The following is a 13855-nucleotide window of genomic DNA, read 5'->3' on the forward strand; positions in this document are numbered from 1 at the left end:
GAGGGACACAGGGCTGCAGCCAGGCCCTCCTGTCCTGCCCCCACACCTCCCTGCCAGGACATCAGCCCCACCACAGCACTTTTCATGGAATCCCAGAATGCTTTGGGTGGGAAGGGACCTCCAAGCTCATCTTCTTCCACCTCCCTGGAAGGGGGCAGGAACACCTTCCACTATCCCAGGGTGCTCAAAGCCTCATCCAGCCTGGCCAACTTCCAGAGATGGAAGTGTCAACTCCTGTCATTCAGCACGCCCTGACCCGAAACCCCAAAGTTCTTCCAGGGAGTTGCAGGCACCACGCCAGCAGTGGGAAGGCAGGAACCCTGGCAGGGCCCTCACAGGCAGCCCCAAAATGCTGCCACCCACAGCAATGAGCAGCTGGTGGCTCTCAAAGAGTAAAGCAGGGATTTATTACAAGGTCTCCATGGATTCATCTAAGGCAGTGGAAAAGCCCCGCCAGGGCTACACCCAAGATGAGCCCAAAGTGGTCACAAAATGGACGAGCGCTCACACTTTTAGAAGTGTGGTGGTCTCGTGCTTTTATAAGTTGTGCTCCATTTGAATAGTGGAGTTAATTGCCCAATTACAGCTTTAGGTTATGAAGTCCCATCCTCCTTGTTGCTCTCTCTTCAGTTCACCATTGTTTATATTTTTTGGGCCTGGACTTTGTATCCTTGGCCTCAAGGTAGAACAGGATTGTTTTGTCTACCTACCCCGTGAAAAGACCTTGCTAACAATGAAGCTCAGAGCTACACACCAAAGCAGCACAGAATCCAAAAAATATGGATGCTAAAATGCAAGGCATCATGATCAGCTCATGGCTCCAGCCTGGCTTCCTGAGTGCGGGGTGGCTGCATCCTCCAGCCCAGCCCAGCCCAGCCCAGCCCAGCCCAGCCCAGCCCAGCCCAGCCCAGCCCAGCTGCCACCAGCCCTGCAGTGCTGCCAAAGGCTGGCACAGACAATCAGAGCCTCTTCCCTCCTCCCTCCCCATTCTTCTGTGGCCTCAGTGGCCACAGGGAGAGGTAGGACACCATCCCCATGGCATCTAGGCAGGATAGCAGCACGCAGACAGCCCCAGGCAGGACAGCACTGCTTTAATGCTCCAAAGGACTGAGCGGGAGGAGATGCAGAAAATTGCAGAGAGGGTCCAGCCCAGGCAGAGCTGCAGTGAGGCTGCACTGTGATGCCGTCATTCCCACAGCTCCTCCCTGCTCAGCCAGCCAAGGGCACGGGCAGGGGCCCAGCAGCCATCCCACCCTGTCAGTCACACACCTGGATGTGGGTTTCTTGTGAGCAGATCCAAAAATATGGGAAGACTTTCTCAGTGAAGGTGGCCTCCAACAGCAAGATCTGCGTCAGGTCCTTTGCGTTGTAGAAAGTCACTCGGCCCATTTCATAGTCCAGGCAGACCCTGATTCTCTGGAGGTTTTCCCTCAGTGCCAGCACCTCAGAGGTCATGCAGATTGAACTGTACTGTCCATCCCAGTCCATTAGCAGCCCCCAGAGCTTCTCAGATCTGGGCAGGTTGAGCAGCTTCTTCCTTGGCACGGACTCCAGGGCCACCCCCAGGGACCACCAGCCGTCTTCCCCCACCTCCACCTCCCAGTAATGCCTCCCAGATGTGAACCCCTGGGTGCCCAAGACACAGAGGCTGCCCGTGAACCTCTTGGGGGTGTCAGGGAGGTTTTGTTTTCCAGGTCCCACCCAGACCCTTTTGCAGTCCCGCGAGAGGATCAGCCGAGGATTCGCCGTCTCTGGGTCCAGCCGCACCCGCTCTAAAGGGTGACAGAAACATCAGTCAGTGCCTGCTGAGAAGAGAACCAGCACCTCTCCTCCACCCTGCACCACGGGGCTGGGACCTGTCCTGGGAGCACAAGGGGCACTCCTGCAGCCCCCTCGGGTGGCATGGGACACGGCAGCCTCACTGTCCCCACGCTGGCAGCCGAGGGTGAAAAGATGCTCCCTGAGGCAGGACTGAGGCAGGCAGTGTCCCCACAGGCAGGGCACAGACACGATGGGCTTTGCTAAAGCTGCTCCCAGATGTGCTGCATATTGCAGCCTGTGGGGAGCAGTGCATGCCGTGGCTGTGAGCAGGCAGTGCTGCAGGGCAGGAGGGGCCAGGCCAGTCCCTGCTCCTGTGCCAAGGGCTCACCCAGCTCGGAGCCCTGCTCTGCCCAGCCAGCAGGCAACCGAGCTGCAGAGCCCGAGCTGCCCATCCACCAGGCATGTTCTGCTGCCATCCCGTGGCCATCCCACAGGGCCACACAGCTGTCACTGTGCGGTGCCACCAGCCCAGAGCCTCTGCCAAACCCACTCCTGCGGGGACTGCAGGGGGGAAACTGAGGCACGACTCTCCTGTGCTCAAGTGCATCATCCCAAAAACGGAGAGTGTGGAGAGCGGCCTCAGCACAAATGGTGCCAGCCACACCTCAGCCCAGCAATGCTGCACCATGTGGGCCCTGAGCACCTGCAGAAGCACTTCTGATCACACCAAAATGCCACCTAAAATCATGTACAGCCCCTCTGCTTAACTGGGCACAGCCTGACACGGCCTCCTGCTGTCCTGGCCCTGGCCTGGCATCGCAGGACAGCATCCCTGGTGCTGCCTGGCACAAGGACAGACCTGGGTTTTTATTGCAGGCCTAGTCACAACAACAGGACTCAGCTCTAGACAGATGCTGGGTTTAGATGTGCTGTGAGCCCATCTCAGCACCAAGCACATAAGGACACTCCTCCTGGAAAGCTTTTCCGCCTCAGTTGTGCTCAGCAGCTCCACACACTTACCCCTTATGCCAGAGTCTATCTCGCTCTCCAGGTTCTCTGGAAGAAGGCAAGGAAGATGCATGAGTGTCTCTCCTGTGGCACCTGTCCTGCTCCCCATCAGGGCAGCAACCCAGATGTGGAGCCCCAGGCTCCAGCAAAGCCCATCCTGGGGATGGTTCCCATCTGGAGCAGCCGTTTTGCTCCTGAGCCCCAGGCAGAGGCACCAGGCAGTGAGGATTTCCCCCTGCCAGCCAAGCCCAGGGGAAGCACAGCACAGAGCCAGCAGGGCTTTACCTCTGAATTTATCCACCATGTCCACGACCTGCTGGCTCCTCCAAGTGAGGCTCTGAATGCTCTTCTGCAGCTCTGGGGAAACTGGCTCTGGGATCGGGGCCTTGGCTGCCTCACAGCTGAGGGGAACAGGGAGAGGAGCTCAGAGCCCAGCCACCAGCCAGGGCCAGCAGGGAAACAGGGAAATCCCTGCAGCCACAGAGCCCAGAGCAGCCGTGTCCCTGCTCTCAGCACAGCAACCCCATCTTTAGGAGGGGTGCAACGGCCTCTGGTTCCTGGAAACATCCCATGAAATCCCAAATCCCCAGCGGGGCAAACCACCTCCTTGCCGGCTCCTGCAGCGCTCCCAAAGCTCTGCCCAAAGGAGCTGAGCAGGAGGAGAGGGACACTGAGCCTGTTTCATACCTGCTCAGGATTCTGCCAACATCCTGCAAGAGAGAAAACACAGGAGAGCTGTGGCCCTGCCGAGGGTCAGGGAGCTGCAGTGGCTGCCCAGCTGTGTGAAGCAGCTGAAGGGGCTGGGGCTGAGCCCACACCTCATCCCAACCCTCCCTTCCATCAGGGCCCTGACCCACAGCAGGCACAGCACAGTGTCACAGCACAGTGTCACATCACAGTGTCACAGCACAGTGTCACAGCATGGTGTCACAGCCCAGTGTCACAGCATGGTGTCACAGCATGGTGTCACAGCACAGTGTCACAGCACGGTGTCACAGTGTCACAGCACAGTGTCACAGCACGGTGTCACAGCACGGTGTCACAGTGTCACAGCACAGTGTCACAGCACAGTGTCACCGTATCACAGTGTCACAGCACGGTGTTACAGTGTCACAGCACGGTGTCACAGCACAGTGTCACAGCACAGTGTCACAGCACAGTGTCACAGTGTCACAGCACAGTGTCACAGCACGGTGTCACAGTGTCACAGCACCGTGTCCCACCATGGCCCCAGCCTGCACCAGGATGCAGAGGGTGCCAGCTGGGTGTCCCCAGCCCCAGCAGGGGTCACAGTGCCCAGGGGCTGATGCTGCCTCACCTGGAGGAACTCGACCCCCGGCTGGTCCCGCTTCTCCTGGATCTGCGCTATCACCGTGTCCAGCAGCGACTGCCTCTCCAAGACCCTGGACGTGTATTCCTCGCTCTTATTCACCAGCTCCTGGGACATCTGCTCCAGCTGGCCCAGCAGGGCCTTCTTCTGCTCCTCCAGGCACTGCTGCAGCTCCTCAAAGCTCTCAGTCACACGCTGCAACTCCCACATCACTGTCACCTGCAAGGCACCGCACGGAGGCCCTGAGCCCAGCCAGGCTCCGGCTGCCCCTGCAGGGACACCGCTGCTGCACAGAGGGGGCCAGGATCACACACAACGGCACCAGAGGTTTGGAACAGAAACAGCAGGAAGAACAGAGACAGGGGGGGCAAGTCTGGATGTTGATGGGCCCAAGGAGGCCACATGAGATGGACAGAGAAATGAATGTTGGCATGGATTAGGAGATAAGTATATATGGGGAGAGGGAAAGATGGGACATTCCTGGGGAGCCACATGGGTGAGCACTGGGGGGCATGGAGAGGAACACACACCTGCAGGTCTTCAATTTTCTGGTCTCCTGTGCTCTTCAATTTTTCCTTCTGCTTTTGTAGAAATAGCAGGTTTCTCTGGAGTGTCTCCTGGGGCAGCGATTAAACAAATGGCATTTCTGTTAATTTTGGAATGACATTCACAGCAGGGAGATGATGTTGCCAAACAACCCCTGTGCGGACAAACCCAGTCTGGGGAGTCACTGGGGGTGACCCCTGCGTGTCTGGGAGTGAGTTTTGCGCTCAGAGACACCACGCAACTCTCCAAACTCAGCCTGGGGACATCCCCATCCACAGCTCTTATGGCCAGAAACATTGCTGGAATAACTTCATTGGAGTTCCAGTCAATACGAGTAGAAACCCTGGAGTTTGTGGGTATTTTAATGGTTTTCGAATTAGAAAAAAATAACTCTCAACATAGAAAATGTGATTTCTGGGAAGAGGTTTGCAGTGACAGTAGCAGGGACTCAGACAGGCCCCATCAATTTCTGAGAGTATTAACAAACTCCTCCTGCTCTGAGGCATCTCCTGCGTTGCAGTGAGAAGAGACCCCAGCCCACGCTGTGGGGAGAAAGCCTGGCTGGGGACATGTGGGGCACAAGGGACCATGTGGGGACCCAGAGGGGTGAGCAGGGAGAGGGACCTGGGCTCCTGCGTGGGCTGGAGCCAGGCGGTGGCAGAAGCAGCAGCCCCAGCAGGGTGGGGTACAGCAGCCCAAGCTGGCAGCCAGACAGGGAGCCCGGGCAGCAGCCGGCTGAGGCCCCAGATCCGTGGCTGGCCGGGGACACGGCCGAAGCTGTGTGTGGAGGGGAAGCAGAGCCGCGCCCTGAGGGAAGCCCAGACCCTGCTCAGAGCAGACCCAGAGCCACAGCCAGAGGAGCTCATGCCCAGAGCAGAGCCCAGACTGTCCTTGAAGGGAGCCCAGATGTGTGCCCGGACAGGACGCGGACCTGTGCCCACAGGGGACCCCAGCCTGTCCCCGAGGGAGCCCAGCCCCTGCTGCAGGGGATCCCCGCCTGTGGCCGGAGGGGACCCTGAGCTGTGCCCCTCGGCCGCCCCACCCCGGGCAGCCAAGGCCCCCGAGCCCCTGCCCAAGCCCCCGGCCCCTCTCGCGGCGCCGCCCCTTACCCGCAGCTCCCGGGCGGCCTTTTCGGCGGGGCGGACACGGTGCCGGCGGTGCTCGGGCCCGTCCCGGCAGGGCGCGCAGAGCAGGGCGGCGCAGGGCTCGCAGAACAGCGCCAGGGCCTTGCCGTGCTGGGGGCACCGCGGCCGCGCCGCCACCTCCTCCAGGGCCCGGGCCAGCCCGGCCATGTTGCCCAGGGAGCGGATGGGGCGCTGCGAGCCCGGCTCCAGCGGGGCGCGGCACTGCGGGCAGGCGGCGGGGCGCGGCGGGTCCCCCAGCACGCCCGCCAGGCACTGCCCGCAGAAGCTGTGCCCGCACGCCGTCAGCACGGGCTGCTCGAACACATCCAGGCACAACGGGCAAGTGGCCTCGGCCACCAGCTGCTCTCGCAGGGCCAGCACCTCCTCAGCCATGGCCGCGACGGACGGGAACGGACGGGAAGGTGCCGAGGCGGGGCCGGGTCGGGGCCTTGTCCCGGGGCACAGTCCGCACGGTACGGCAGGCGCGGCTTGCTCCGGGAGTAGCGCTGCCATGGCCCGGTTAATGTTTAAATTTCTATAATCATCAATAAGGTGGAACGTGTCCAGCCTGTCTCGGCCTTGGCGGCGGCTCGGCACTGCCTAGCAGCAATCCCACCTCCAGGCCTTGCACTGTGTCCTGAGGTGACTTTTATGCTCATATCCCTCTTCGTCTGTGTCGCTCAGAAATAAATTTTGCACGTTTAGGATTGGTTCTGAGGGCGAAGAGGGCGGTCAGAAGAAGAAGCGCAGAGTTTGTTTTCAGAAAAATAGCGCTCCCTCCTTCTGCACATTCCTGCTGCGGTTCGGTGCTGTCCTCATCAGGGACAGGCAGCAGGACAGAGCTCTCCTTTGCTCTTAGTTACTTTTAGCTGGCTGAGGCAGAGAAGATCTCTGGACTGTGGATTTTTTTTTTCCTTTTTCTTTGGAGCTGTTTAAACCTGTTCTGTACTGAAGACCCAAAAGAGCACCGGCAGCTCACACCTGTGGCACATCAGACCAGGCCTGGCCACAGCATTTCCAGCACCAGAGGGACTGATAAGAGATTAAGTGAGCCAAGCTACAGCTCAAGATGGGGACTTTCTGAGTTTGTCATCTCTTTTGGAGCAGCAAGAGATTTTATTGTTGAATATGGCTCCTTTGTTGTGCTGATGAATTCTTTGCTCCTTAAACAACCATTTTTTTCAACTTTTCACCAAGGAAATCTTTCTTCTGAACCAGTTGAGGGAGGGGCTGCTTGAATTTGCTTTCCAGAGGAAAACCTTTAAAGGTTTTTCTCCCAAAATTGCCCTAAACCAGGACACACTGCGATCCTTGCCGAGGCCCGGCTGTGGCCGGAGCCGCTCCCGGCCAGCGGGGCGGGCTTAGTGCGCTTTGAAGGGATTGGGTCGGGGCGGCAGCGGCGCCCTGAGGGAGCCCAGGGTGATCCTGCGCTGCCTCCCTGCGCTGCCGGCCCCGGCCTGCTCGCCCGAAATCCCCCCAAGGCCCGGCTGCTCCGGCCACCAGGGCTCCCGCCTCCATCCAATAAAAAGCTGAATCCATCCATTTTTAGGAAGAAAAAAGGATTTGGCCAGGTCAGTGACACTGCCGGTGTGACGGACACGAGCCACAGAGAACCAGAATCACTTCTGCTTTTCATTTCCTCCTTCCCCATAGCTGCATCCAGACCTGGTGAGGGGGATGCAGGGAGGCTGCTGAGGGACACAGGGCTGCAGCCAGGCCCTCCTGTCCTGCCCCCACACCTCCCTGCCAGGACATCAGCCCCACCACAGCACTTTTCATGGAATCCCAGAATGCTTTGGGTGGGAAGGGACCTCCAAGCTCATCTTCTTCCACCTCCCTGGAAGGGGGCAGGAACACCTTCCACTATCCCAGGGTGCTCAAAGCCTCATCCAGCCTGGCTGACTTCGAGAGATGGAAGTGTCAACTCCTGTCAGACAGCACGCCCTGACCTGAAACCCCAAACTTCTTCCAGGGAGTTGCAGGCACCACGCCAGCAGTGGGAAGGCAGGAACCCTGGCAGGGGCCTGCACAGGCAGCCCCAAAATGCTGCCACCCACAGCAATGAGCAGCTGGTGGCTCTCAAAGAGTAAAGCAGGGATTTATTACAAGGTCTCCATGGATTCACCTTAGGCAGCGGAAAAGCCCAGCCAGGGGTACACCCAAGATGGGCCCAAAGCGGTCACAAAATGGACGAGCGCTCACACTTTTAGAAGTGTGGTGGTCTCGTGCTTTTATAAGTTGTGCTCCATTTCAATAGTGGAGTTAACTGTCCAATGACAGCTTTAGGTTATGAAGTCCCATCCTCCTTGTTGCTCTCTCTTCAGTTCACCATTGTTTATATTTTTTGGGCCTGGACTTTGTATCCTTGGCCTCAAGGTAGAACAGGATTGTTTTGTCTACCTACCCCGTGAAAAGAACTTGCTTACAATGAAGCTCAGAGCTACACACCAAAGCAGCACAGAATCCAAAAAATATGGATGCTAAAATGCAAGGCATCATGATCAGCTCATGGCTCCAGCCTGGCTTCCTGAGTGCGGGGTGGCTGCATCCTCCAGCCCAGCCCGGCCCAGCCCAGCCCAGCCCAGCCCAGCCCAGCCCAGCCCTGCAGTGCTGCCAAAGGCTGGCACAGACAATCAGAGCCTCTTCCCTCCTCCCTCCCCATTCTTCTGTGGCCTCAGTGCCCACAGGGAGAGGTAGGACACCATCCCCATGGCATCTAGGCAGGATAGCAGCACGCAGACAGCCCCAGGCAGGACAGCACTTCTTTAATGCTCCAAAGGACTGAGCGGGAGGAGATGCAGAAAATTGCAGAGAGGGTCCAGCCCAGGCAGAGCTGCAGTGAGGCTGCACTGTGATGCCGTCATTCCCACAGCTCCTCCCTGCTCAGCCAGCCAAGGGCACGGGCAGGGGCCCGGCAGCCATCCCGCCCTGTCAGTCACACACCTGGATGTGGGTTTCTTGTGAGCAGATCCAAAAATATGGGAAGACTTTCTCAGTGAAGGTGGCCTCCAACAGCAAGATCTGCGTCAGGTCCTTTGCGTTGTAGAAAGTCACTCGGCCCATTTCATAGTCCAGGCAGACCCTGATTCTCTGGAGGTTTTCCTTCAGTGCCAGCACCTCAGAGGTCATGCAGATTGAACTGTACTGTCCATCCCAGTCCATTAGCAGCCCCCAGAGCTTCTCAGATCTGGGTAGGTTGAGCGGCCTCTTCCTCGGCACGGACTCCGGGGCCAGCCCCACAGCCCACCAGCCCTCTTCCCCGACCTCCACCTCCCAGTAATGCCTCCCAGATGTGAACCCCTGGGTGCCCAAGACACTGAAGCTGCCTGTGAACCTCTTGGGGGTGTCAGGGAGGTTTGGTTCTTGAAGTTTGAACCGGACCATTTTGCAGTCCCGCGAGAGGATCAGCCGAGGATTCGCCGTCTCTGGGTCCAGCCGCACCCGCTCTAAAGGGTGACAGAAACATCAGTCAGTGCCTGCTGAGAAGAGAACCAGCACCTCTCCTCCACCCTGCACCACGGGGCTGGGACCTGTCCTGGGAGCACAAGGGGCACTCCTGCAGCCCCCTCGGGTGGCATGGGACACGGCAGCCTCACTGTCCCCACGCTGGCAGCCGAGGGTGAAAAGATGCTCCCTGAGGCAGGACTGAGGCAGGCAGTGTCCCCACAGGCAGGGCACAGACACGATGGGCTTTGCTAAAGCTGCTCCCAGATGTGCTGCATATTGCAGCCTGTGGGGAGCAGTGCATGCCGTGGCTGTGAGCAGGCAGTGCTGCAGGGCAGGAGGGGCCAGGCCAGTCCCTGCTCCTGTGCCAAGGGCTCACCCAGCTCGGAGCCCTGCTCTGCCCAGCCAGCAGGCAACCGAGCTGCAGAGCCCGAGCTGCCCATCCACCAGGCATGTTCTGCTGCCATCCCGTGGCCATCCCACAGGGCCACACAGCTGTCACTGTGCGGTGCCACCAGCCCAGAGCCTCTGCCAAACCCACTCCTGCGGGGACTGCAGGGGGGAAACTGAGGCACGACTCTCCTGTGCTCAAGTGCATCATCCCAAAAACGGAGAGTGTGGAGAGCGGCCTCAGCACAAATGGTGCCAGCCACACCTCAGCCCAGCAATGCTGCACCATGTGGGCCCTGAGCACCTGCAGAAGCACTTCTGATCACACCAAAATACCACCTAAAATCGAGTACAGCCCCTCTGCTTAACTGGGCACAGCCTGACACGGCCTCCTGCTGTCCTGGCCCTGGCCTGGCATCGCAGGACAGCATCCCTGGTGCTGCCTGGCACAAGGACAGACCTGGGTTTTTATTGCAGGCCTAGTCACAACAACAGGACTCAGCTCTAGACAGATGCTGGGTTTAGATGTGCTGTGAGCTCATCTCAGCACCAAGCACATGAGGACACTCATCCTAGAAAGCTTTTCCCCCTCAGTTGTGCTCAGCAGCTCCACACACTTACCCCTTATGCCAGAGTCTATCTCGCTCTCCAGGTTCTCTGGAAGAAGGCAAGGAAGATGCATGAGTGTCTCTCCTGTGGCACCTGTCCTGCTCCCCATCAGGGCAGCAATCCAGATGTGGAGCCCCAGGCTCCAGCAAAGCCCATCCTGGGGATGGTTCCCATCTGGAGCAGCCGTTTTGCTCCTGAGCCCCAGGCAGAGGCACCAGGCAGTGAGGATTTCCCCCTGCCAGCCAAGCCCAAGGGAAGCACAGCACAGAGCCAGCAGGGCTTTACCTCTGAATTTATCCACCATGTCCACGACCTGCTGGCTCCTCCAAGTGAGGCTCTGAATGCTCTTCTGCAGCTCTGGGGAAACTGGCTCTGGGATCGGGGCCTTGGCTGCCTCACAGCTGAGGGGAACAGGGAGAGGAGCTCAGAGCCCAGCCACCAGCCAGGGCCAGCAGGGAAACAGGGAAATCCCTGCGGCCACAGAGCCCAGGGCAGCCGTGTCCCTGCTCTCAGCACAGCAACCCCATCTTTAGGAGGGGTGCAACGGCCTCTGGTTCCTGGAAACATCCCATGAAATCCCAAATCCCCAGCGGGGCAAACCACCTCCGTGCCAGCTCCTGCAGCGCTCCCAAAGCTCTGCCCAAAGGAGCTGAGCAGGAGGAGAGGGACACCGAGCCTGTTTCATACCTGCTCAGGATTCTGCCAACATCCTGCAAGAGAGAAAACACAGGAGAGCTGTGGCCCTGCCGAGGGCCAGGGAGCTGCAGTGGCTGCCCAGCTGTGTGAAGCAGCTGAAGGGGCTGGGGCTGAGCCCACACCTCATCCCAACCCTCCCTTCCCTCAGGGACCTGACCCACAGGAGGCACAGCACAGTGTCACAGCACAGTGTCACAGCACAGTGTCACAGCATGGTGTCACAGTGTCACAGCACAGTGTCACAGTGTCACAGTACAGTGTCACGGCACGGTGTCACAGCACAGTGTCACAGTGTCACAGCACGGTGTCCCACCATGGCCCCAGCCTGCACCAGGATGCAGAGGGTGCCAGCTGGGTGTCCCCAGCCCCAGCAGGGGTCACAGTGCCCAGGGGCTGATGCTGCCTCACCTGGAGGAACTCGACCCCCGGCTGGTCCCGCTTCTCCTGGATCTGCGCTATCACCGTGTCCAGCAGCGACTGCCTCTCCAAGACCCTGGACGTGTATTCCTCGCTCTTATTCACCAGCTCCTGGGACATCTGCTCCAGCTGGCCCAGCAGGGCCTTCTTCTGCTCCTCCAGGCACTGCTGCAGCTCCTCAAAGCTCTCAGTCACACGCTGCAACTCCGACCTCACTGTCACCTGCAAGGCACCGCACGGAGGCCCTGAGCCCAGCCAGGCTCCGGCTGCCCCTGCAGGGACACGGCTGCTGCACAGAGGGGGCCAGGATCACACACAACGGCACCAGAAGTTTGGAACAGAAACAGCAGGAAGAACAGAGACAGGGGGGGCAAGTCTGGATGTTGATGGGCCCAAGGAGGCCACATGAGATGGACAGAGAAATGAATGTTGGCATGGATTAGGAGATAAGTATATATGGGGAGAGGGAAAGATGGGACATTCCTAGGGAGCCACATGGGTGAGCACTGGGGGGCATGGAGATGAACACACACCTGCAGGTCTTCAATTTTCCCGTCTCCTGTGCTCTTCAATTTTTCCTTCTGCTTTTGTAGAAATAGCAGGTTTCTCTGGAGTGTCTCCTGGGGCAGGGATTAAACAAATGGCATTTCTGTTAATTTTGGAATGACATTCACAGCAGGGAGATGATGTTGCCAAACAACCCCTGTGCGGACAAACCCAGTCTGGGGAGTCACTGGGGGTGACCCCTGTGTGTCTGGGAGTGAGTTTTGCGCTCAGAGACACCACGCAACTCTCCAAACTCAGCCTGGGGACATCCCCATCCACAGCTCTTATGGCCAGAAACATTGCTGGAATAACTTCATTGGAGTTCCAGTCAATACGAGTAGAAACCCTGGAGTTTGTGGCTTTTAAATGGTTTCTGAATTAGAAAAAAATAACTCTCAACATAGAAAATGTGATTTCTGGGAAGAGGTTTGCAGTGACAGTAGCAGGGACTCAGACAGGCCCCATCAATTTCCTGGAGTATTAACAAACTCCTCCTGCTCTGAGGCATCTCCTGCGTTGCAGTGAGACGAGACCCCAGCCCACGCTGTGGGGAGAAAGCCTGGCTGGGGACATGTGGGGCACAAGGGACCATGTGGGGACCCAGAGGGGTGAGCAGGGAGAGGGACCTGGGCTCCTGCGTGGGCTGGGGCCAGGCGGTGGCAGAAGCAGCAGCCCCAGCAGGGTGGGGTACAGCAGCCCAAGCTGGCAGCCAGACAGGGAGCCCGGGCAGCAGCCGGCTGAGGCCCCAGATCCGTGGCTGGCCGGGGACACGGCCGAAGCTGTGTGTGGAGGGGAAGCAGAGCCGCGCCCTGAGGGAAGCCCAGACCCTGCTCAGAGCAGACCCAGAGCCACAGCCAGAGGAGCTCATGCCCAGAGCAGAGCCCAGACTGTCCTTGAAGGGAGCCCAGATGTGTGCCCGGACAGGACGCGGACCTGTGCCCACAGGGGACCCCAGCCTGTCCCCGAGGGAGCCCAGCCCCTGCTGCAGGGGATCCCCGCCTGTGGCCGGAGGGGACCCTGAGCTGTGCCCCTCGGCCGCCCCACCCCGGGCAGCCAAGGCCCTCAGGCCCTGCCCAAGCCCCAGGCCCCTCTCGCGGCGCCGCCCCGTACCCGCAGCTCCCGGGCGGCCTCTTCGGCGGGGCGGACACGGTGCCGGCGGTGCTCGGGCCCGTCCCGGCAGGGCGCGCAGAGCAGGGCGGCGCAGGGCTCGCAGAACAGCGCCAGGGCCTTGCCGTGCTGGGGGCACCGCGGCCGCGCCGCCACCTCCTCCAGGGCCCGGGCCAGCCCGGCCATGTTGCCCAGGGAGCGGTTGGGGCGCTGCGAGCCCGGCTCCAGCGGGGCGCGGCACTGCGGGCAGGCGGCGGGGCGCGGCGGGTCCCCCAGCACGTCCGCCAGGCACGTCCCGCAGAAGCTGTGCCCGCACGCCGTCAGCACGGGCTGCTCGAACACATCCAGGCACAACGGGCAAGTGGCCTCGGCCACCAGCTGCTCCCGCAGGGCCAGCACCTCTTCAGCCATTGCCGCAAACGGCGGCAAACGGACGGAAGGGGCCCCACCCTCGACCGCGGCCGGGGAGGGCCTGGGCACGACGGGAACGGGCTGGGCTGGGCTGGGGGCCGGCAATGGGCTCTGGGATGCGAGTGTGTGTTTGTGAGTGTGTGTGTCAGTGTGTCCGGGCGTGTGCGCATCCCTGTCATTGCACACACATGTGGAATGTCGCACCTTGTGCACATCCATGCCACTGCAAGTGTGTCTGTGTGTGCCTCTGTGTCTCTGTGTGTGCCTGGGAGTGTCCCCGTCTCTCCCTGGGCAGATTCCTATGCCTGGATCTCACATTATTCACACGCGTGTCCATGTCCAAGTGCGTGTGTGCAAGCTGGGGAGGAAGGAGCAGGAAAACCCCGGGGGGACACGGGCACGGGGCCGCAGTGTGCGCTGCGTGTGCCCGTGTCTGCAGCCCACGGCAGCGGGGATGCAGCAGCGG

At 59.9% G+C, this 13855-nt stretch overlaps 1 protein-coding gene across 3 annotated transcripts; it reads right to left on the minus strand.

The window, feature by feature from the left end:
• Window positions 1–1070: 1070 nt before the first annotated feature.
• On the minus strand, window positions 1071–13453 carry LOC129117761 (E3 ubiquitin-protein ligase TRIM7-like). Of its 3 annotated transcripts, XM_077180043.1 has the most exons (9): window positions 12982–13453; window positions 11859–11945; window positions 11317–11547; window positions 4630–4716; window positions 4088–4318; window positions 3457–3479; window positions 3055–3170; window positions 2782–2817; window positions 1071–1772 (listed from the first exon to the last, which is right to left on the minus strand). In XM_077180043.1, exons 1-9 carry the CDS (start codon window positions 13387–13389, stop codon window positions 1258–1260), a joined length of 1734 nt encoding a protein of 577 aa, XP_077036158.1. In that variant the 5' UTR covers window positions 13390–13453; the 3' UTR covers window positions 1071–1257. The 3 variants fall into 3 exon arrangements, with proteins under 3 accessions (XP_077036158.1, XP_077036280.1, XP_054484550.2); XM_077180165.1 differs by lacking the exons at window positions 11317–11547; window positions 11859–11945; window positions 12982–13453 and adding an exon at window positions 5755–6996; XM_054628575.2 differs by lacking the exons at window positions 1071–1772; window positions 2782–2817; window positions 3055–3170; ... (1 more) ...; window positions 4088–4318; window positions 4630–4716 and adding exons at window positions 8518–9215; window positions 10225–10260; window positions 10498–10613; window positions 10900–10922.
• Window positions 13454–13855: the final 402 nt, after the last annotated feature.

This window comes from Agelaius phoeniceus, chromosome 1 (genome assembly GCF_051311805.1).
Source record: "Agelaius phoeniceus isolate bAgePho1 chromosome 1, bAgePho1.hap1, whole genome shotgun sequence".
Taxonomy (NCBI): domain Eukaryota; kingdom Metazoa; phylum Chordata; class Aves; order Passeriformes; family Icteridae; genus Agelaius; species Agelaius phoeniceus.